This window comes from Castor canadensis, chromosome 7, assembly GCF_047511655.1.
Source record: "Castor canadensis chromosome 7, mCasCan1.hap1v2, whole genome shotgun sequence".
NCBI classification, from domain to species: domain Eukaryota; kingdom Metazoa; phylum Chordata; class Mammalia; order Rodentia; family Castoridae; genus Castor; species Castor canadensis.
The window spans coordinates 73,026,163-73,051,625 of record NC_133392.1 but is presented as its reverse complement, the minus strand read 5'-3'; the positions used below and the strand labels follow the sequence as shown (position 1 = coordinate 73,051,625).

General features: G+C 36.2%; 1 protein-coding gene across 11 annotated transcripts in view; it reads right to left on the bottom strand.

Annotated features, from left to right (window-relative positions):
• The window catches only part of Ccser2 (coiled-coil serine rich protein 2), a 152,116-nt gene that overhangs the window by 43,557 nt on the left and 83,096 nt on the right, over positions 1–25,463 (bottom strand). For 6 of the 11 annotated variants that reach the window (XM_020185045.2, XM_074079322.1, XM_074079323.1 and 3 more), the window contains one exon: positions 17,340–17,535. The exons of 2 other annotated variants lie outside the window; for them this stretch is intronic. In XM_020185045.2, the coding sequence (XP_020040634.2) occupies positions 17,340–17,535 (196 nt within the window). Of the gene's footprint in view, positions 1–17,339; positions 17,536–21,119; positions 21,263–21,438; positions 21,774–25,463 lie in introns of those variants that run through there. 3 more of the 11 variants (XR_012449772.1, XM_074079325.1, XM_074079326.1) reach the window with 3 other exon arrangements.

Below are 25,463 nucleotides of genomic sequence, written 5' to 3'. Positions count from 1 at the left end.
GGAGGTATCACAATACCTGACTTCAAACTATATTACAAAGCAATAATAATAAAAACAGCATGGTACTGGCACAAAAACAGACATGAAGACCAGTGGAACAGAATAGAGGATCCAGATATGAAGCCACACAACTATAAGCAACTTATCTTTGACAAAGGAGCTAAAAATATACGATGGAGAAATAGCAGCCTCTTCAACAAAAACTGCTGGGAAAACTGGTTAGCAGTCTGCAAAAAACTGAAACTAGATCCATGTATATCACCCTATACCAAGATTAACTCAAAATGGATCAAGGATCTTAATATCAGACCCCAAACTCTTAAGTTGATACAAGAAAGAGTAGGAAATACTCTGGAGTTAGTAGGTACAGGTAAGAACTTTCTCAATGAAACCCCAGCAGCACAGCAACTAAGAGATAGCATAGATAAATGGGACCTCATAAAACTAAAAAGCTTCTGTTCATCAAAAGAAATGGTCTCTAAACTGAAGAGAACACCCACAGAGTGGGAGAAAATATTCGCCAATTATACATCAGACAAAGGACTGATAACCAGAATATACAGGGAACTTAAAAAACTAAATTCTCCCAAAACTAATGAACCAATAAAGAAATGGGCATGTGAACTAAACAGAACTTTCTCAAAAGAAGAAATTCAAATGGCCAGAAAACACATGAAAAAATGCTCACCATCTCTAGCAATAAAGGAAATGCAAATTAAAACCACACTAAGATTCCACCTCACCCCTGTTAGAATAGCCATCATCAGCAACACCACCAACAACAGGTGTTGGCGAGGATGCGGGGAAAAAGGAACCCTCTTACACTGTTGGTGGGAATGTAGACTAGTACAACCACTCTGGAAAAAAATTTGGAGGCTACTTAAAAAGCTGGACATCGATCTACCATTTGATCCAGCAATACCACTCTTGGGGATATACCCAAAAGACTGTTACTCCAGAGGCACCTGCACATCCATGTTTATTGCGGCACTATTCACAATAGCCAAGTTATGGAAACAGCCAAGATGCCCCAGCACTGACGAATGGATTAAGAAAATGTGGTATCTATACACAATGGAATTTTATGCAGCCATGAAGAAGAACGAAATGTTATCATTCGCTGGTAAATGGATGGAATTGGAGAACATCATTCTGAGTGAGGTTAGCCTGGCTCAAAAGACCAAAAATCTTATGTTCTCCCTCATATGTGGACATTAGATCAAGGGCAAACACAACAAGGGGATTGGACTATGAGCACATGATAAACGCGAGAGCACACAAGGGAGGGGTGAGGATAGGTAAGACACCTAAAAAACTAGCTAGCATTTGTTGCCCTTAATGCAGAGAAACTAAAGCAGATACCTTAAAGCAACTGAGGCCAATAGGAAAAGGGGACCAGAAACTAGAGAAAAGGTTAGATTACAAAGAATTAACCTAGAAGGTAACACCCACGCACAGGAAATCAATGTGAGTCAATGCCCTGTATAGCTATCCTTATCTCAACCAGCAAAACCCCTTGTTCCTTCCTATTATTGCTTATACTCTCTCTACAACAAAATTAGAGATAAGGGCAAAATAGTTTCTGCTGGGTATTGAGGGGGGGAGCGGGAGGGGGTGGAGTGGGTGGTAAGGGAGGGGGCGGGGGCAGGGGGGAGAAATAAACCAAGCCTTGTATGCACATATGAATAATAAAAGAAAAATGAAAAAAAAAACAAAACAATAAAAAAAAAAAAGAGGTAGCATGAGAGCAGAAAGGAATGGAGATACCTAGGAAACAGAGAGGGGAATGGGAAGCAGAAGGTAGTATCACGGTAAGCCAGATGGCCCTTGTGACAGACTGGCAATTCCAGCAGCAAGACATGAGAACACATTCCTCAAACATTAAACACAGCAGGGAGATTTCATGAGAGGGTGACTGCTCTGATTTTGAAGATTAAGAAAGACATTATGTTGCTCCCTTTATCTTAGAAGGCTGTAGGAAGACACTATATTGAGATAGGGCCAACTGTTTGAGACAGATATTCTGGAGGCCTAAAAACAAGGAACAATCATGGCTTAAGGAGTGTTAAAATAGCCTGTCACAGTGTCAGTGGGGGAGATGGCCAAAAGAGGTGATGATGGATAAAGAAAAAGCCTGATGTGGTCTCCCAGAAAAGTTCCAGTAGTAGGTGAGCTCTGGCAATAAAAGGCATGGTAATCGTAGGGCCTGCCCTCACTGGCCAGCATCAAATCCAACTACCTGAGGATAGAGGTGGGAAAAAAAAAAAAAAAAAAACCACTGAGCCTAGAAGTAAAAGATCTGAAAATACTGAGGCACTCTTCCATGAACTCCAAACCAGTGTCTGTTGGCTGTCAGGCAAGTCTGAGGGCCCAAGACTAGTCCTTCCTGAACCGTGTGATTGCCATAGACTCCCCCCGACCATACAGGGAGACAAACTACTAGGCAGGGTCTAAAATAACTTATGCCCACCTCCAGTAACTATATGTTGGCATGTGTTTGCTGCCCAGAGAGTCTAAGGGACTCCAGCTCAGACATGACAAATCATATGACTTCCACAGATTCCTTACCTCCAAAGAGAGGTAAACTACTAGGCAAAGTATGAAAGCACTGCGACACATCTCCAGGAACTGCAACCCAGAAGTACTTGTTGCCAGGCAGGCCAGAGAGACTCAAGTCCATCCTTTGGATCATGAGAATTCTACATCCTCCTCCTCCCCACAAGAAAGTGCATTGCTGGACGGAATCTGTAAGCATGAAGACCAACGGGCAGAGCCATTAGGTCCCTCGGTTCTCCCTCAGCCAGTGCAGAACTCAGTGCCATTTGCTCCCACCACTCTCTTGGCACATTCAGGGGTCACCTAGAAGTTTTGATGATTGCAACCCAAGGACACAAACAGGGAAGAGATCCTATGGAGCAAGTGGTAACCTGCATGATCCCCAGGTTATAAAACTCTCAGCAGCCAGCAACAGATTATAGTAACAAAGAAGGCAAATTTCCATAGTGAATGCAGTGTAGAAGCAGACAACAGACCCTCCTACACAGATTACAACTACTTTACCTTGATCTGTGCTGTGCTGAGGATAAGGCCCAGTGACCCAAGCATGGGTCCACACTGAACTACTGAGTTATACCCTTAGTCTAAAGGTAAGAAATAGCACCTCAGCCTGACCCCAATCCTCTCTTGCCTGAACACTGAGACTATTTCAGCTGAAAGACTATAAGTGATTAAAATGTCAAACCAATAACTTGGCTCAGATGAGCAAATTCCAGCACAGAAACACAAAAAAATATGAAAAACTGAGGCAGCATGACTCCTCCAAAACTCAACAACTCTACAGTAAGAAACACCAATGACAAAAAAGAAGGGGAAATCTCAAAGAATTCAAAGTTGTTAAAAGCATTATCAATGAAATTAAAGAGGACATAAATAAGTGCCTGAAGGAATTATAAGAAAACTCAAATAGCAATGAAATAACAAAGACAATGCAGGATGAAAAGATGAATTCAATAAAGATATAGAAAGAAAATCAAATCCAAATTCCATAAATGAAAAGCTCAATAAGTCAAATAAAAAGCTCAGGTGAAAATCTCTGTAGTGACTAAATCAAACTGAAGACAGACTATCAGGTGTGAAGACATGGTAGAAGATAAAGGTAAGAAAAAAAATTAAGGAAGTATAGACAAAACATGCAAAACTTTTGGAACACAATTAAGAGACAAACCTACAAATCTTAAGCATAGAAGGAAGAGAACAGGTACAAGCAATAGGCATGGAAAACATATTCAATCAAGTAATAGCAGAATACTTCCCACATCTTGAGGTACAGGAGGCTTTTAGGACTCAAAACAGGTTAAGACCAGAAAGAAATTCACTACATCATATTATAGGTAAAAAATTAATCATGCAAACAAGGAAAGAATATAGAAAGCTACAAGAGAGAAGCACCAAGTCAACTACAAGGCAAACCCATCAGAATAACAGCAGATTTCACAGGAGAAAATTCAAAAATATGAAATGATTTACTTCAAGTCCTAAAAGAAAATAAGTTCCAGTCTAGAGCACCATACCTAGAATAACTACCCTTCATAACTGAAGGAGAAATAAAAACCTTGCATGATTTAAAAAAACAAAACTAAACTAACGTAATCCACAATCACTAAACCAGCACTGCAGAAAATACTTAGAGGAATCCTACACACAGAAGAGGAAATAAACTAAGCCATGAAAATAATGAAAAGAATGCACATCAACAGTCAAGTAGGTAAGAGAAAGAGTAAGAAACAATAAAGCACCACAAAACTAATATAATGGCAGGAATTACAATGAACCTTTCAGTAATAACTCTGAATGTTAATGGTCTCAATTCTCCAATCAAAAGACACAGACTGGAAGACTGGATTAAAAAACAAGAACCAACTATTTCTTGCCCACAAGAAACACATCTCACTGGCAAAAACAAACATAGGCTTCAAATGAAAACATGGATGAAGATTTTCCAAGCAAATGCAGCCTGAAAGCAAGCAAGAATATCTATATTCATGTCTGACAAAGCAGACTCTACACAAAAATAGGTTAGCGAAGACAAAGAAGGTCACTTTGTATTAATAAAGAGAACTATCCAGCAGAAGGAGATACCTTTAAACATATATGCACCAAACTTTGGCACACCCAATATCATAAAACAAACACTACTGAACATAAAAGCACTGACCCCAACACAACGATAGAGGGTGACCTTAAACCCCACTCTCACCAAAAGACAAGTCATCCTGACAAAATATTAACTAGAAAACTTGAGAAATGACACTATAGATCAGATGTATTGAACAGATATTTACAGAATATTCCACCTCACAGTCACTGAATATACATTCTACTCAACTACCCACAGAACATTCTCCAAAACAGATCATATCTTAGAACATAAAGAAAGTCTTAACAAATATAAGAAAACTGAAATAATTTCCTGAATTTTATCTGACCACAATGGAATTAAAGTAGAAATTAGTAACAATAGAAATGACAGAAAATTTCTAAAAGCATAGGAGACTGAACAGTTCATTCTTGAAGAGGGTCATCAAAGAAATAAGGATTGCTAGAGTAAAGTAAAAATGAAAACACAACTTACCAGAATCTCTGAGACACAGCAAAAGCAGTACTAAAAAATTTACAGTTGTTGTGGAGTGGCTCAAGTAGTAAGAGCACTGGCCTAGCAAGTATCAGGCCCTGAATTCAAACCCCACCAAAAAAAAAAAAGTTATGAGTGCCTTCATTAAGAAATTTGAAAGATCAAATTAAAAAATGTAATGATGCACCGCAGGTTCTTGAAAAAGCAAGAACAAGTCAAACCCAAAAGAAGTAGACAGAAAGAAATTAAAAAATAAGTGCAAAAATAAGCCAGTGGCTAAAAATAATATAATCAATGATATAAAAAGTTGATATTAACAAACATTTAGTCAAACTAACCAAACAAGGAAGGAGAAATCTCACATTAATAAAATTAGAGATGAAAAGGAATATCACAACGAACATCAAGGAAACTTATTTTCTAATAAGCCCCAAAGCTAGAAGAAATGGACAAATGCCTAGATATATATGGCTTACCAAACTGAACCAGGAGGGTTTAAACCACATAAACTGATCTATTTTTGCAATGAAACTGAAGTGGTAATAAAGACTCTCCTAATAAAGAAAAGCCCAGGACTGGATGGATTCACTGGTAAATTCTATCAAACCTTTAAAGAAAAAACAATGCTTCTCAAACTATTCCACAAAATAGAAAGGGAAACAATGCTGCCAAACTCGGTCTATGAAGCTAGTCATAAAAATTCCAATGTCATTGTTCACAGAAATAGGAAAATCCATCCTACAATTCATTTGGAAGCACAAAAGACCTGGAATAGCAAAAGAAATCCTAAGCAAGAAAAAAGCAGATATAATACCTCACTTCAAATTACACTGCAGAGTCATAGAAACAAAAACAGCATGTACTGGCATAAAAGAAAAGACATACAGACCAATGGAATAGAATAGAAGATCTAGAAATAAGTCCACATAGCTACAATTATTTTTTTTTTGACAAAAGCACCAAAAACATGCATTGGTAAAAATACAGCCCTTCAACAAATGGTGTCAGCAATACTAAATATCCATATGTAGAACATGGAACCTAGACCCCTTACTCTCATCCTGTATAAAAATTAATTCAAAATAGATCAAACATCTAAATGTAGGGACTGAAACTTCAAACTATTAAAGGAAAACATTGGGAAGACCCCTCAAGGGTCTATCATTAATTGCTTAGCATTTCATCTGTATTACCTCATGAATTCTTCATTCAGCAATCTTGAAATAGTTGCTATTATAGTATCTATCATCTATTGTGAAGAAACGGGGACACAGAGAATTTAAGTATTTGTGCAAGATCACATAATAAACAAGTAGAAAAGTGAGCCTCAACCTAAATCTCTGTCCTGTTATTGTCTATTCTGATTTCTTAATTTCTTATTCCTATTAACTTTCATCATTAATACCTAGAGATTCAGCAGCATCCCAATTATCCCACAACTGAAATTAACTCAAATTTCTACAGATAAAAGTAAAAATGAGTATACACATGTAGCATAAAATGGTACCCAGCAATAAAAAGAAATGAATTACTTATATTCACAAAACACAGATGAATATCAATACTGTTCTTTCTGGAGGGAAAATCCAGAAACAAAAAGAATACATATCAGATAGTCCCATTTGAGTGAAATATAAAACTTTATTAAGACAGAGAGGAACAGAGGTTGCCTGGGCTAGGTCTAAAAGAGGTCTGAATGCAAAAGGGAGTGAAAGATTGCTATTAGCACCTAGAGATGCTCTGTCTTGACTGTGGTGGTGATTATATGAATGTATACAGTCAGCAAAACTCTATACTGTATACTTTAAGTGGCTATGCTTTATTTTAATGTAAACTCTATCTCAACAAAGCTGGTAAGAAAAAAATTAATTTTCTTCACATACTTTCATTTCCTAAACAAGCCTTTATGTAAGACAAAGCAAGATAGGTAATCATCCCTATATCCCCACAATAAGACAATCCAGCATGTGGTTTCAGAGTCTAAGCAAGTTCACAAGAATGTCCACACTGTTTACCATTTCATGTCAGAAATTAAAGGTTGAGGAAACAGCTTGGTATCAGAGTGAGTCTGGGTGGAAGGGGGAAGGTGTGTGTATAGGAGTAGCCTGGCATAGACTCTCAGTTCAAGCATAGTGAAGTAAGCATTTACACATGGGATGGCAGGGTAAGGATGCCAGAGCTCAAGCAGGATTAAGAGGAAAGGGCCCAGTGCCAAGTGTTAGAGGCAAGGAGAGTAAGGAGGGTGTCTACATGTGGGCATTAACTGGCAAGTGAGTCCAAGCAGAGCAAGGAGGCTTTCATGTGGAGAGCGGAAATAATGCGGGACACCCGAGTCAGAAAAGACAACAAGGAGTCATAGCCTGAGTGTTGTGAAGAAGGTGGATAGCCAGCATGAGGTTCAGAATCTTCGTGGGGTAAGGAGGGCAGCCTGAATACACATGGCCCAACACAAGCTATCAAAGCACAAGCGGGTTGCAGAGGGCAACTACAGAAGAGAGGGGTAACTATGGTGGTAGGAAATTGCATAAACCAGTAGGATTGATGAAATGAGTAAATACAGTAGGCAAAATGGAAATCAGTCTTCTCACTGTCACAGAAGAGAGTTGTAAATATGGGGAAAGAAATGCTACATTCAGACTATAATTGAAGTTATAAATATGAAGTTATAGTTCTCAATGTATACATATAGAAATACAGTCACAAGTATGTAAACACCTACAAAAATGTGCATGCATATACATATATATACACATATACCCTAAGAAGCTTAAGGTTACCCAACAGCAATAAGCACACCACACCCCTAATCATGGATTCTCAATACCATTCTCCACTGAAAGGAACCCAAGGGTCCTTGAGGAAATGATGTCTCCAGATTGAAAGAGGAAAAATCATAAATAAAACTGGGACATTTTACATTGCCCAAAACCAAAGAAGTCTCAAAGAAAAATAGACTATCACTGGCTGAATAAAATAAGAAATGAACCTAAGCTAAAACAAATCATTCAAACTGGAAAGTTAACAATGGGGCACTTACATAGTATGAAAATTCTCCTCTACAAAATACTGATTATAAAGGGGAAAGCAGTAATTTTATAGTCAAGAAGACTAGCACCTTTATCAAGTGATACAAATTAATAACACTAACAGGACAAAGCAAAACCATATTCCAACTGGTGAAATACAGTAAGAACAATGCAGCACTGCTACTATAACATTTCAACCAAAGGGCCTTAACTGATGCCACTCATATGGCTACCAAACCCAAATGGAGAGGTCTTCTGCAGAATATCAGTGTAGACGTCATCAAGGTCAAGGAAAGATTAATAAACAATTGTGGAATGAGGAAAACTAAAGGATAAGAACTAAATGCAGTAGATCCTGAAGTAGATTATTTTTGCTATAAAGATACTACTGAAACAAATGGAAAAACCCACACGGACTCTGAGGGACACAGAGTGGTAATGTATCAATGCTGGTTTTTGATTTTTCGACAACTGTATGGTGGTTATTATACCAGAGAATATTGTTTGTAGGAAATACTCTTAAGTATTTGGAGGTGATGAAGGTAACTTACTTTCACGAACCTCAAGAAAAAAGTTATTAAACTTGAAAAAAGTTCTTGAAATGTTTTTTATAAGAAAGCTTCAAGAAAATAATATTGTACAATAAAATAAAGACAAATTTTCTCATCTCATAAAAGAGATTCATAAAAATAACATATAAGGCATCAGACTTAACAATTCTTCAAAGTATTCCCACTGGAAGTTTAGAACCAAGATAAGAACAGTTCAATACTTGACTCAAGTTCCTAGTCAATGGATAAAACAAGGAACAATATAAACATTGGAAAAGAAAAGCTTCACTGTCATTATTGGAGATGATATGCATGCATATGTATATGTAAATTTCCACAAGAAGTCTATGGATAGATTATTACCATTAATAATAATTGTGCTGAGGTTGCTGAATAATCAAAGCTTTATTTCATTCCCACAAACCCAGGATGGTTCATTAGAAAAGGGTAGCACAAGCCAGGCATGGTAGTGCACACCTGTAAATCCCTTCACTCAGGAGGCCGAGGTAGGAAGATTGAGAGTTTCAGGTCAACTTTGGCTACAGTAAGAACCTGTCACTATGGAGGTAAGGGGAAGAGTCACTAATTTCCCTATACAATAGACATCTGTTTTTTTTAAAGAACAGGCATTGCCTGCTTATCAAAGGAGAAAGAATGGACTCCTATTTTTAATCTTGAACCCACTGATTTACCCAGATGGAAACAAATGACAATGGATATCTAACTCATACCTTACATATACCAAAATCAATTCCAAGGTATTTGCGTTTTATTTGTGAAAGTCAAAAGTCTTAGTTTTTTAGAAAGGAATATGAGAATACTTTTATATCTACAGAGCAATAAAGAATTTCTGATAATGCACAAAGAAAAAGTCTGATAAATTCAACTACAAAAGAATTAAGAGCCTTTGTTCATCAAAGGATACCAGAAAGCAGTCCAAGAATGGAAGAAAATACTTGCAAAACATGCAAACAGCAAAATACTTCTAGAATATACAAAGAAAACCATAAATTTCATACAAAGATACAATGAGGGAACAAAAATTCCATAAAAATACAGAGACTCAACTTTATTAGTAATCCAAAAAAATGCAAATTAAAACCAAAATTAAGTATCACTATTTTCTACCCACATGAAAAAAATTTAAGAAGATATGGAATAATGGAAAACAGTATCTATTACACAATGGAAGTGAAAAAGAAAAAGAACTTTAGAAAACAGTTTGGTCTTTACAATGTATAATATTTCTATGCCACATGAATAAGAAATCCCACTTCTAACTATATACTCCATATGAACTTTTGCATATGTGTTAGAAGAAAATGTTCAAAGTAATAGTACTTGTCAAAGCAAAAAAAAAGAAAACTGGAAACAAAATAAGCATTAAAAGCAAAATGGACAGAAACAGTAGTATTGTTTGATTTCGAATGGAGCATCAGTAGAGAAATGAAAATTCAGCTAAACATAAACATGAATCTTTAAAAAAATACAAATGAATTAAGTCACAGAAATACAGCACAGTTTTCCTTATTTAAAGTTCAAATGGAGTCAAAACTAAATATTCATATAGATACAAACATAGATGATAAAACTTAGAGGGGAAATTCTAGATGCTGGAAAGGGAAGGCACTGCAGTCAGGAACGAGCACACAGGGAGCTTATAAATATCTCATCTCTTTACCTGGATGGTGAATACAAACATTATCCATTGAACTTTTATGCCACATATACTCTTTTTTATGTGTAGTTTACATACTCTTCTTCTTTTCATAGAGTGATTAGAAAAGTGTGGATATAGAGGAACACGAGGTGCTAGCTTTTCTGTGGTTCTCTGCAGCCAAGTGGTAATTATTCAGTAACTCCTTAACTCAGTTCACCCACCCAGGATGCTGCTGCTTTCAATGTTCTGTCCACCTACCACTACATAGGTGCATACCCCTACATGGGTACGTGCATACATTCTCTCTCGCTCTCTCTCTCTCTCTCTCTCACACACACACACACATACACACACACACACGTGTAGAGGGAGAAGAGGAGATTGTATGAGGGAAAGAAGTACTGGTTTTCTTTTCAGTTCTCAAAACTGGAGTAAGAAGGAATAATGAAACAAAAGTTACATATCACACTTGATATTTTCATAAACACTACTACATACTCTTTTATTTTTATTCCCCAAACAAGCATTCTGAGGTAGATAGGGAATTAATCACAGGGGTCAAGTATCTTTCAACCCCATAAAATTTCAGAAAGAAGTATCATTATGTTTTCCTATTACACCCTCTTAGATTCTTCATTTGCTACTCCAAGGTCAAAATAGATGGTGAATGTGTAACAAAATAAAAGCAAACAGGAAAAAAGTGAGGGGAAAAAAGTGGATGAATATAACAACTTTCATAAACTGTACTTTAATGTCTACTAATACCAGTTGCCTACATGGCTTATGGTTGACCCAGTAATTCCACACATAAATACCAAAAATAAATAAATAAATAAAAATAAATATGTTGACCAAAACACATTTGCTAGAACATTTTAGTGGCACTATTCATAATAATCCCAAACTGGAAGCCTGCCCAAATGCCAATGCACTGTAGAACAAGTGAAATTCATTGTACATAGTTACAAAATGAAGTAGTCTACAGCAATGTGAAGAAATGAATGGCTCACAAATACAATGTTAAACAAAAGAAGCCAGACATAACATGAGTACATATTATATAACTTCATTTCACTTGAAAGTTCAAATATAGGCAAGTTCATTTATGTTTCCAGAAACCAAGTGGTTAATCTGCTCTTGCTGGGTGCAGTCCATACAGATAATGTCAGTTTGTAAAACGTCACTGAGATAGACACTTCTGTATGTACATTATGCTTCAAAAGAAAGTTTATGAAACAGGGTATAGGGAATTAAGGTAAAGAGACAAGACACCACTAAAAATTATTTTTTCATTATGTCCCTATATTCTTCGGGTAAGATTAAAACTGTTAGAAAAATTTACGCAACAAACTATGTAGAGGTATTAACCTAAAATAATTCAAAATCCCTACAGTTAAAATGTACTCAACACTAATATGCAATTGCCTGACTTTAGACACAGGATTCAATCTCACAGTCTCAGTTTCTGACCATCAAAATGGAATTACTCCTGCTGTCCTTCCTATCCCATACACTGATGCTGTGAAGAACAGACTGAGACATACACAAGTCCTTTTTAAGCTGTAAAGTAACCCTGAGCTGAATACAGCAAATGAAAATTAGGTCAAAGGCCAAACACAACTTTTGCATGCAATGAGAGGACATTTAATAAAATAGCTTCCATTGAGGATTTGGCTGATAGAATGGGAAGTGATGGTAAGAAGAGTATTGGAAGACTATTTCATATTCTTCTCTCCAGGTGGTTCATATTTCTCCTAGAATATGTGCAAGGAGACTTGAAGTCAAAGAGACTTGGGGAAACAAAAAACCTAGTTTTATCACTATCCTTCTAAGGCTTACATTCTTCAACAATAGGATGATGCCAATATCACTTATTTTTCAAGGACTAGAGATACTGTGTGTTAGAAAAATCTAGAAAAGTGACCAGTATGTAATTAATGAGTACTGTGTAAGTTTTATATACACAGTTCCGTAGAAAATGCATGGAAAAGTGCACTAAAATCCAACTATATTCTCAAAGTAATTAAACTTAACAAATTTAGCCTAAAATCTGGAAGTCTACAATAGCCTCCTAAATATTATAACTTGTCAACCCCTCATACTCATTTTCCATAAATTCCTTTGAGGAACATTATTAAAATGCCAATTTGGCTAAGTCGCTCATCTGTCTTTCTACTACCAACAGAATAATGCCTAAGCTGGTACACAGTCCCCTTGACAATCTGCCCTAAGCTTGTCTGTCACTCCTGCCTCTTCTCTAGGACCCTAAATTATAACCATATCCAATTATCAACTGATGTTTGAACAGGACATGTACTCTTAAAATAACCTTGTTTTTTCCAGAAGCAGTAAATATATATGGTGGAAAATTTAAAATTTTAGATTTAAATTTTAAATGAAAACAATAACCAAAAAAACCCAATCACATTCCCACTATGGAAGAATCATCACTGTTAACTGCTTAGAGCACATATTTCTGAAGATATATCGGTAAGATACAGACATAGGATCATGATGTACATGCTGCTTTATAACCAATTTTTTCCAGTTAAAAATCAATCTCTACCATTCCATTTTAGCAAATTTCTATCTGATCTTAAATTCAGGCCATTATGAAATTCCCCAGCTGACCCAAAATGTCCTTTATAGCTACTTGTCCACACCAATTATGGAATTAAGACTCTCACACTGCATCTAATTGTGCTTTATGTTTCTCCTAGCATAGTGCTATCGTTTTGCCCCACACTCTTTTTCAGAACTCTAAGAAACTAAGGAAATCCTCATTACTTTTCCTAAAAATATCCAACTTTCTGAATTGGTCTGGTTCCTTCCTCTCTTCTTTCCCATGTTTTAACAGACACACAAAAAAAGGTAATTGTATAAACTTTTAAGGATAAAAATGTGGGAATTAAATGAAAATCTTTTTAATGAATAAATATATTCCCAGGCTTCTGCCTTTATTCTAAGCAAAAATTAGAGGACTCTTCTCTGGAGAAACCTCAGAAAGGAAAAATGCTTCCTGGCATCCATTCATCCATTCATCACCATAAAATGAAGCCAGCTGGTTGGCAAACTTGGTTCATGTACAGTCCTGAATCACTGTTTTAGTTCCTCACTTAAATATTAATCAACAACAAAGAATCAGTATATATTTGAAGAAAATTTCCAAAACAATGACAAACAAAAATACAGAAAACATCCTTTAAAAAGAGATAATGCAAGGAACCTGAGATTAATAAAACAAAACAGAAAGAAACTTTATGCTTAATATAGTTTCAAACAAAACAAATATATGAATAAGAAATGGTATATAATGGACAGTGTGTGATGGCATATACCTGTAATCCCAGCTATATGGGAGGCAGAGATAGAAGGATGGTCGTTCCAGGCCAGAACTTAGAAACAAATTAGTAAGATCCTCTTTCAAACAAGCTGGCCCAATTCCAGCTACCCAGGAGATGGAGACAGGAGGGTAACTGCACAATGCGCAGAGCAAAAATGTGAGATCCTATCCTAAAACTAAACTAAAGCAAAAATTGCTGGGCACACGGCACTGACTTCTAACTCTAGTATCCCCACACACAAGGAATTAATTGGGAATTTTAAATATGATCGCTAAGATAAACAGTTAATTAACAATACAGAGCTGGGATAGCAAGTTGAAAACAATACACCAGAAAACATAATCAAACCTCCAAAAGGATTATATGAAAGAAATAACAAAATAAGACTCAACTGAAAAATTCTAGGTTCTGCTTACTAAAAATTCCAGAAAGATAGATAACACAGAAAAAGGGGGAAGGAAAATAACTATAGAAATAATTTCAGAAAATTTCACACTACATGAATCTCCAAAGAACCTCAATGCTGAAACATCACGTTTTCGCCAAGAACTACAACAAAAATCATAAGGCATGACTACAAAATGGCAGAATGCCAAAAAATTCTAAATTGCCCAGATTTTTAAAAAACACAAGATAAAACTCAAAATGGTCCAGAATGTAGTACACTTCCCAATGGCTAAACAGGATCCTAGAAAAGCAATGCCTATAGATGTCTCACTTTCGTTCCAGCAAAACTACTCCACACTGGCCAAATTACTAATATCAATTAAATGTGAAAGTAAAATAAAGAAATTTTTGGTAATGTAATAACATAAAGAGTTTTCTGTCCATTCATCCTCTCTTAGAAAATAAATTAAGGGTATACGCCATCAAAATGACAGAGTTAACTGGGAGAAAAGAAAGAAGATGTGCTATTTAGGAAATACTGGATTCTAATCCAGATTGTGGCAAAAGGAAGTCCCTGCAGACAGCAGACAGCTCTAGGGAAACTATGGACAATGACCTGTTCTGATAATAGGTTGACTGACATGGTAGAAATAATGTTTTGTCATTAAACCTTTTTATAACCATGCATATGTCTGACATTGATATTTTTTAATTTTGTAAAATTAAATAGGAAAGAAATTAAAAGAGGCAATAATAGAAATCTTGCACTTGTTCAGTTTTTAACTTTACCATTTAGGAATCATCCAAGATACCCTAAAAAAGATTCTGCAATTCTCTCCTCACAATTTTGTTCTCACTGAACAAGCAAAAAGTAAGCTCAATTTGCTCCGTATATACAAACCTAAAATTTCAGAGGTCATAATGACAGAAAAAACCATTAAGAGAATCACAGTTTTACATAAAGTACCTCAAACAAACACTTTTCATTTCTGTAGTGCTAGTCCTTGGTTATCAACTCACCAACTCCCTCCTCAACTATGATCATGCTCTCATTTTTAGAGATACTACAGTCTATCAGCTGATATTTAATCATGCTTCATGACTTGTGGCAACATTCCCAGACACAAAAGAGGGTATGGGATGTAGGTAGACCAGTGACTGGATAAAGAAGGTATTTAATATATTATAGCTGTTTCCCACCCTTTCATACCTCCTAGTTCCTTTGAGCTGAAGCACCTGATCAGAAAATCTCGCCAGCCAGCCAACAGGGAATACTATAGAACAAAGCCTATTCCCTAGATACACTTCAACTTGGGTTTTAAGTTCTATGTCTGGATATGTCAATCATGGCATCTATTTATACCTTAGGAGGAGTCTAAGAATCCCAGATCCAAAAAGGTTCCTTCACTCTCTTGCTCCCAGTCTTAGCACAAAAAAGTTTCTTTTCAAAAGGAAATCAAATATCAAATGAACAAGAATGTAGTACACTTCTCAAGGGCTAAACAGAAATGGATACATTCTTGTGAATAATAATGGATAATAGTAAAAAAAATCCTAACTAAATAATATGAAGTGATTAACCCAACTGTATCAGAATATTTATACTCACAAGCATTGCTATGACCCTTTACTTCAGCTAGCCTTTACTGGACAAATACCATGAGTCTGGTTTTAATGGCCAAGAGGAATTCTAGGACTTGGTCCCTGCTCATTTACGTGAAGCTAAAACATACAACCCTGAAGAAAGTGACCCAGAAAGGAAATTGAGTATCAGAGAGAAGTCAGGGTATTCTTTTTCAACCATGATTTTAAATTAGGTATGGCTAGTACACAAAATACGAATATAGATTTAAAACCAAACAAAAGCCAGACACCAGTGGCTCACAGTTGAAATCCTAGCTACTCAGGAGGCAGAGATCAGGAGGATCATGGTTAAAGGCCAGCACAGACAAAGAGTTGGGTATTATCTCTAAAACACCCAACACAAAAATGCTGGTGGAGTGGTCTAAATGGTAGAGCACCCTGTCTAGCAAGTGTGAAGTTCTGAGTTCCGCCAAAAAAAATAGTTATCCACAATTCAAAATTAGTATTTTATTCCTTGGCTTCCTACTGTGCATCTGACCTTGTCTGTAAATGCTAAATGTTTACGCAAAGTTTTCTTGAATCAGAAACCAAAGTCTACCTCAGCTCATCCCATGATTTTGAGTAAGTCATATCACTATTATCCGTCTTTCTCAAAAGATAAGACTTAGGGAAGATTAAACTTGAAAGTCTCAAGCAAAAATTAAATTATATGACACTTTAAAAACTGGTCTTTCTTCCAAAAATCGTATGTTCTCCCTCATATGTGGACATTAGATCAAGGGCAAACACAACAAGGGGATTGGACTATGAGCACATGATAAACGCGAGAGCACACAAGGGAGGGGTGAGGATAGGTAAGACACCTAAAAAACTAGCTAGCATTTGTTGCCCTTAATGCAGAGAAACTAAAGCAGATACCTTAAAGCAACTGAGGCCAATAGGAAAAGGGGAACAGGTACTAGAGAAAAGGTTAGATCAAAAAGAATTAACCTAGAAGGTAACACCCACGCACAGGAAATCAATGTGAGTCAATGCCCTGTATAGCTATCCTTATCTCAACCAGCAAAACCCCTTGTTCCTTCCTATTAATGCTTATACTGTCTCTACAACAAAATTAGAGATAAGGGGAAAATAGTTTCTGCTGGGTATTGAGGGGGGCGAGCGGGAGGGGGTGGAGTGGGTGGTAAGGGAGGGGGTGGGGGCAGGGGGGAGAAATGAACCAAGCCTTGTATGCACATATGAATAATAAAAGAAAAAAAAAAAAACTGGTCTTTCTTATTTCCCATTTAGCTGAAACCAAAAGTAGCAGCCACTGATTACTGAATTCCTACTGTCTCTGGTATTAGATTGCTACAATTCCTAAATCTTTCTACAACCTTACAAGGTTAACATTATAAAAATGAGGAAGAGAAATTAAAGAGATTGGCTTACCAAATAAACAGTTCATAAATACTGAGGCTGTATATTGAAATGATTATGCAAAATTCCCATTTTTTTCCAACAAGAGTTTTGACTGTGTACTATTTACAGGCATTATTTCTAAAGAAATCTAATTTCTTGGGTGCTAGAAACCCAAGAAATTTTATGCACAAAAAAGGGAAAGGGAATCCACTTATCAATAACTATTAGAGCTAGAAATGTTCGCGATGTACTCACCTGATGCAGCAGACGTTTCAATTTTAGTAACTGAGTTTTTACAGCCGTGCAATCTTGGACCATGTGTCGAAGGGTCATCTCATCCAGTATCACTGTGTTTTCTGGCACATCTACAAACATCTTCTGAGCCTGGAAAAAGGGGGTCCCTCCATAGCTTTCAAAATGACCCAAAGGGGATTCTCTATAAGTAGAGCCTCTGGAAGTGCGGGGAAGAAGATGGAGGGAAAAGACACAAAACTTCAGAGAGAAGTAAAGGTAATAAAATTAATGCAGTGATCTTTTACAAATCATTTATCATTATCACATAGCTTCTGGCTTGTATTAGCCTCAGTCATTGAATGTTTTCACTGGAAACACAGTTTCCCTGAAACTACTTTTGAGTACCTCATGACTGACTTTCTCTTAACCCAAGAAAATGATCTTTATGAACTTTTATTTTATTTTATTTTATTTATTTATTTATTTTCATTATTCATACGTGCATACAAGGCTTGAGTCATTTCTCGCCTCCCCCCGCCCACACCCCCTCCCCTTTATGAGCTTTTAAATTATTCACCAATACGTAAGATCCTAATTTGGTCCCATATAATTCTGCTTTATTAGTTTGAAACACCTTTGAATTATTAAATTTCAAAAGTGATAAATTAACTAGCATGAATTTATCCATCTTGACCAAACAGATGTACAAGCTGCATAATGTACGATGAAAACCATGTAGTAATAAACAAGTTAATACAGAATCATTTAGCAAAGGCATAGTAAAGAATAAAAAGGCTGTATTTTCATGAAAAAAGTTAATACGTTTTGGGAAATTCTCTGGGGTAGCAAAGAACTTGGGATGAATTTGAGTTTTACTGAAATGAAAGACTACAATTTCTATGGGGTTGGGAGGGGAAATAATGACACAAAAGCAAGGAATGCTTTCCAAGGATAAGGAGAGTCTTAAAAATGGCTTTTATGCCACAGATAGTTTGAGTCCGAGACATTGTTCAACTTCTTCCCTTGACACTAGTCTTCCTCAGAATGATTTAATTCATAGCTAATTATCTGAGATGCCCAGAGCATGCCACAATCGTTCTCATTTCCAAAACCCAGGCCCTAACCCTCTGGAGGTCCTTGCCAGTCCAGTCATCCTGCTTTCCATATGCGCTTGGTCTGGAGAAATCACCTTAAGTTGGTTGGCACTTCTTCAAAAAACTCTCCCCTAACCCCCTAGGTCCTGCATTGGTATTACTAACAGATCCCTGTATTATGTCCCCTTAAAGTACATACCACAACATACTATGTTTGCTTGCCATGCAACCAAATTATAAATCCCATGCAGAGACTGACTGCATATTCTTTTTTCTTTTCATTTGTGAATGAGTTTTCTTTTGTCTTTTTATTGTTGTTGTTGTTGTTGCTTTCCAATGAATGGGTAAAGAACATGGATTTTAGCTAGTAGGTTTTTTTTTTCTTTTAAGATTTACTCTCTGAGATTCTAAACTTCGGTAGCTGTGACATGTCAAAAGCACTGCTTTAGAATTATAATCTAGAAACAATCACATTAAAATTGATACCAGTTAATAATCCTATTAGTATTTACTTCTTCTTTTGCCGTATTAGTAAAAGAAAGATTAGAGAGGAAAGACATTGAAGGAGCAGGAGAATCAGGTATGGGGGCTAGAGGCATGGCTCAAGCAATAGAGCACCTGCCTTGCAAGCACAAAGTCCTGAGTTCAAACCTTAGAACTGCCATCAGGGAGGAGGAGAAGGAGAAATGGAATGGAATATAGGCTTATAGTAGGATCACATAAATGAAAACCAAATGCATGGAACTAAAATTTCAATGGGTCAGTGGCTCATGCATATAATCCTAGCTACTTGGAAGGCTGAGATCAGGAGGATTGTAGTTTGAGGCCAACCCACTTGGTGAGATCCTATCTCTAAAATATGCAGAGCAAAATGGGTTGGAGGTGTTGCTCAAGCGGTAGAAAGCCCTGAGTTCAAATCCCAGGCCCACCAAAAAGACTTTTAATGTTTCAAGGGAAGAGTCAAAAAGTCTTGATCACTAACTGAGTATAACAATTAAGGTCTGGTGTCAAGAAAAGCCACATTAGATTAAAAAGCTAGCCCTGACCTTGGATTAAGGTTTAAATCCTGCCTTACAGTAGCTATTCACTTAAAATGCTAATTAGGTTATAAGCCCTTTAAAAACAAAGCCATGCCTTAATTCATGCACAGATCATTTAAATTTAAATCTCTGCACAGATCATTTAAATTTAAATCTCGGTAGTCACTTGTTAGCTATGTAACAATCTCTCTACATTTCATTCTCCTCATTCATATATTAATGAAGATAATAGTACTTACCTCCTTATGCTGATATAAGTATTAATTGAAATAATAATATATGCTAAAGTGATTAGATGATATATGTAGTAAATATAAAAGAAAAACAAATTATTGCACTATTAGCCTCCAAGTTATTTGCATCAAAAAAATTTCAACATAAATGTCAAAACAATACTGTAAAGAACAAGCACATACCTTTGAAATTTACCGACTTAAAATATTACCACATTTGCCTTTTATCTTTTTAGTTTGTTACTAAACCATCTGACAATAAGTTAAAAATAACAAAACCCCACTGTGAGAATGTTTGAAGTCTGGTAGAAGAAAAATGAACATAACTGAGAAATCAAGGAAGCAGAAAGTAACAAAGATGGAAGATAAAGAAAATAGGTAACAGAGGTTATTTTCAGAAAATGAAACTGTTAGCATGAGGGTCTGGGACAGAAAGAAATGAAGATCTTGAGACTTAAGCTTCTGTAATGATATAGTTCACATAATTAGCTGAATCTTAGAAATAGAATGGGAGGTAAAGTCAATTCCCAAGACTAAAGGCACAAATCCAAGGGCAAAGATGTAAAACGGTGAAAAAAAAAACAGGGATGAGACAAAATGGGTGCTCCTGGCAACAACATCCCACATTAAGTTGACAGGTGGTAAAAGCAACAGCAGACTACAAGCTGTTGTGGACAACAGTATGTTAGTGAAGGAGAATCTACGTGACTGGGCATAGTTTAGGCAGGCTGGCTGATATAAAGCAGTGAACTCTAATATAGATGTGGGTTAAGGCAAAAAATGAGTTTAGTGTTTAAAGAAGCATGAAAAAGAAAGGCCCACTATCACCAATATTATTTAATATTGTTCTCTAAGTATAGCAAAAAAAAAAAGTATGCAGACAAACTACAGAAAAGACTCTTTACATGGTATCCTTATTTCTTATCTGTGAGAGGAGAGGAGACGAGGAGAGGAGAAAGGAGAAGAGAGGACAAAAGAAAGTAGGAGGAAAAGGGAAGGGAAGAGAGGATTAGAGAGGAAAGGGGAAGGGATAGAGAAGAGGGAAGGGAAGAGAGGAAGGAGGAGAAAGGGAGGAGAAAAGAGGGGGTGAAGGGAAAAATGGAATCTACATATAGCACTTGATCCACATATTCCATCCATAATCTTAAAAATCGCATTGCTGAATAATTATTATACTTACAAAGAAATCTCCCCAATTATATGGTTACATCTATAACTTTATTTTTTTCCACTTTCTTCAAACCTTCTTGTTTACTAAAATGTGTAGTTTTGTACTAATATTAACTTTTGTGAATCATAAGTTAGATTGCTAAGTGCTGGGGAATGGGGTGTGTGTGTGTGTGTGTGTGTGTGTGTGTGTGTGTGTCAGAGAGACAAAGAAAGAGAAATTTCTTCATTTCTTACCTAGTCAGAGTTGTCTTCAAAACCACTTTAGTGTTTCTTTCCTCACCATTAATAAAAAATTTCAAGTTAAATAAATTTATTTTCATGTTCATGGTTGTATTTTTAAATGCTAGGTTCAAAACAATTCCAATCAAAATTCCAGAAGTTATTTTGTAGGTATCAACAACGTGATTCTATGAACAGGCAAGAGAACCAAAGTTGCCAAAACAATATTAAGAAGGACAAAGTCAGAGAACTGACATTATTCAACTTTGTCTATATAAAGCTTTTACTATATAAAGCTTCAGTAATCAAGACCTACAAAAATATAGTCAACTACTATTTCAAAAAGAGGTAAAAGCAATTCAATAGAGAAAGAGAGAAAGGATGGTCTTTTAACAAATGGAACTGGAGCAACTGGACATCAAATGCAAAAGAAAATAATAACTTTAAATCTTTCACAAAAGTCAACCCAAATGAATCAAAGACCTAATTGTAAAATGCACAACTATAGAATTCCTACAAGATAAAAAGGAAGAAAAGCTAGGTGACCTTGGATTTGGCAATGAGTTTTTAGACTGCATAAAAAGTGCACCCAAGAAAGATAAAATGAATGGTGGACTTCATAAAATTTATAAAAATCTGTACTATGACAAGGATGTCCACTCTCTTCATTCTTATTCAACATAGTCTTGGAATTCTTACCTAGAACAAAAAGACAGGAAGAAGAAATTAAGGCATTAAAACAGGAAAAGAAGTCAAACAATCCCTATTTTCAGATAACATGATCTTATACCAAAAATAACCCTGAAAACTCCACCAAAAAACTCCTGGACATCATAACCACCTTCATCAAAGTAGCAGGACACAAAATCAATTTATAAAAATCAGTAGCCTTTCTATATACCAACAATGAACAGACTGAGAAAGAATATAGGAAAACAAATCCATTTATAATAGCCCCCTCCAAAAAAAATAAAACACCTAGGGATAAACATAACAAAGGAAGTAAAGGACCTCTACAGTGAAAACTATAAACCACTGAAGAAAGAAATCAAAGACTACAGAAGATGGAAATATCTGCCATGCTTTTGGACCAGCAGAATCAAGATTGTGAAAATGGGTATGTTACCAAAAGCAATCTACATGTTCAATACAATCTCCATCAAAATTCCAATGACATTCACCACAGAGATTGAAAACTTAACCCTAAAGTTCATCTGGAAGCACAAAAGGCTGAGAATAGTCAAGGCAAAATTGAGCAAAAAGAGTAACACTAGTGTTATCACAGTAAGAGCCATAGCAATAAAAACACCATGGTACAGACATGAAAACCATTGGAACAGAATAGAAGACCTAGATATGAATCCATGCAGCTATGCTCACCTGATTTCTGAAAAAATCAGCCTCTTCAACAAATGTTGATGGGAAAACTGTGTATCTGTATGCAGAAAGCCAAAACTAGATCCATGTCTTTTACCCTGCACAAGTATCAATTCAAAGTGGATCAAGGACCCTAATTAAGACCTGAAACTTTGAAGCTAGTGCAAAAAACAGCAGGGAAATACACTGCAATTAATAGGCATAGGCAATAACTTCCTAAGTAGAACCCAAATGGCTCAGCAATTAAGAGAAAGGATTGACAAATGGGCCTACATGAAACTAAAATGCTACTGTGCAACAAAACAAATGGTCACCAGACTGAAGAGGCAGCCCACAGAATGGGAGAAAATTTTTTGACAGCTATACATCTGATAAAGAATTAATAACTATATACCCAAAAGACTGTGACACAGGTTACTTCAGAGGCACCTGCACGCCAATGTTTATTGCAGCACTACTCACAATAGCCAAGTTAGGGAAACAGCCAAGATGCCCCACTACTGAAGAATGGATCAAGAAAATGTGGTATCCATACACAATGGAATTTTATGCAACCATGAAGAAGAATGAAGTGTTATCATTCGCTGGTAAATGGATGGAATTGGAGAACATGATTCCGAGTGAGGTTAGCCTGGCCCAAAAGACCAAAAATCGGATGTTCTCCCTCATATGCGGACATTAGATCAAGGGCAAACACAACAAGGGGATTGGACTTTGAGCACAAGATAAAAGCGAGAGCACATAAGGGAGATATGAGGATAGGTAAAACACCTAAAAAACAAGCTAGCATTTGTTGCCCTCAATGCAGAGAAACTAAAGCAGATACCTTAAAGCAACTGAGGCCAATAGGAAAAGGGGAACAGGTACTAGAGAAAAGGTTAGATCAAAAAGAATTAACCTAGAAGGTAACACCCACGCACAGGAAATCAATGTGAGTCAATGCCCTGTATAGCTATCCTTATCTCAACCAGCAAAACCCCTTGTTCCTTCCTATTACTGCTTATACTCTCTCTTCAACAAAATTAGAGGTAAGGGCAAAATAGTTTCTGCTGGGTATCGAGGGGGTGGGGGGGAAAAGGAGGGGGCAAAATGGGTGGGGGCAGGGGGGAGAAATGACCCAAGCATTGTATGCACATATGAATAATAAAAAAAAATTAATAACTAGAACATACAGGGAGCTCAAAGAACTAAACTCCCCAAAAAAATCAATGAACCAATGAAGAAATGGGCAAATGAACTGAACAGCATGTCCAAATGACCAAAAACATGCAAAAATTTTCAGCATCCCTTGGCATAAAGGAAATGCAAATCAAAACCACATTAATATTCTACCTTACTCCTGTTAGAATGGTTATCCTCAAGAACCCAAACAACAAATATTGGTGAGGATGTGAGAGAAAAGGAACCCTCATACACTGCTCATGGGACTATAAATTAGTTCAACCACTGTGAAAAACAGTATGGAGGTGCCTCAAAAAACGAAAGCTAGAACTGCCATATGATCTAGGAATAGCACTCCTAAGGATATAACCAAAGTAAGATTACAATAAAAGCACCTGCACACCCATGTTTATTGCAGTCTTATTCACAATAGCTAAGCGACAGAAAGTCAAGATGACCCACAAGTAATGAATGGATTAAGAAAATATATTATTTATGTACAATGGAATTTTACTCAGACATAAAGAATGGAATTTTGTCATTTGCAGATAAATGGATAGAACTGGAAAACATCATCTTAAGTGAAGTTAGCCAGGTTCAGAAAGCCAAAGGCCACATTTTCTCTCAAAGTAGAATATAGCCCCAACACAAATACAAGTAATATTATGAAAAACAGGTAACACTAAGGGGAGGTCGCTAATGGGAAACAGAGAGTGAAAGCAGGAAGTTAAGAAGGTGAATATGGTTGATATTCTTTCTATACAAGAATGAATATAAAAATTTTAAACCTGTCTGAAATCAACAAAAGAAGGGGACTGAGGTAGAAAGGAGGAAAATAGAGTGGATGAAACAATTTGGGTCGTAATACATATATACATGGACATGTCACAGTTAAACTCCCTGTATCTTATACAAACAAAAATGCCTTTTTTAAAAAAATGTAGAACAGGAAGGTAAAACCAGTCCTATATGGGGGTTGGTACCAATGGGAGGAGGAGGATATAAGGAAAGGTTGCAGGAGGGTGAATATAGTGGAAATATTATATACACATATATATAAATGGAAAAGTGAGAACTGCTGAAACTATTTCAGGAATGGGAGATAAAGAAGAATGATGGAGGGGGTGAATTAAACTATGATATGTTATAAGAACACTGGTAAATATCACAATGTAACCCCCAGTATAACAATTTTTAAAAATGGGAAAAAAATCTGTTGCATGAAAAACACCATTAAAAAAATTAGAAAAGCCACAAACTGGGAGAAAATATTTGCCAAAAAAGTATCTGATAAAGGTCTGGTATTTAAAACATATAAAGAACTCTCAGAAGTCAACAATAAGAGGACAAAAAGCACAATTTAAAAATGAGCCATGATCTGCACAAAGACCTTACCTGAGAAGATATACAGACAGACCACAAACAAGCATCTGAAAAACTGTTCAACATCATGTATCTTTAGAGAATTGCAAATTAAAATGAGATACCACTACACACCTAATGGTTAATGTCTGAAACACAACACCAAATGCTGATGAAGATGAATGAATACCATATCATATTATTAGAATGCAAGGAGGGAAAAAGACCTCACTGCACACAGAAAAAATATTTGACTAAATCTAACTCTGATGATTAAAAACACTCAAGAAACCACGAATAAAGGGAACTTCTTCAAACTGATAAAGAGAATCTTTCTCTCTCAAATCCACAACTAATAATTTACTTAACAGTAAAAGACTGAATTTTTTCCCCTTAGTATTAAAAACAAGGCACAGCTGCTGAGTCTCACAACTTTTGTTTAACACTGTACCAGAGGGTATAGCCAATAGCAACTGTACAAGAGAAAAA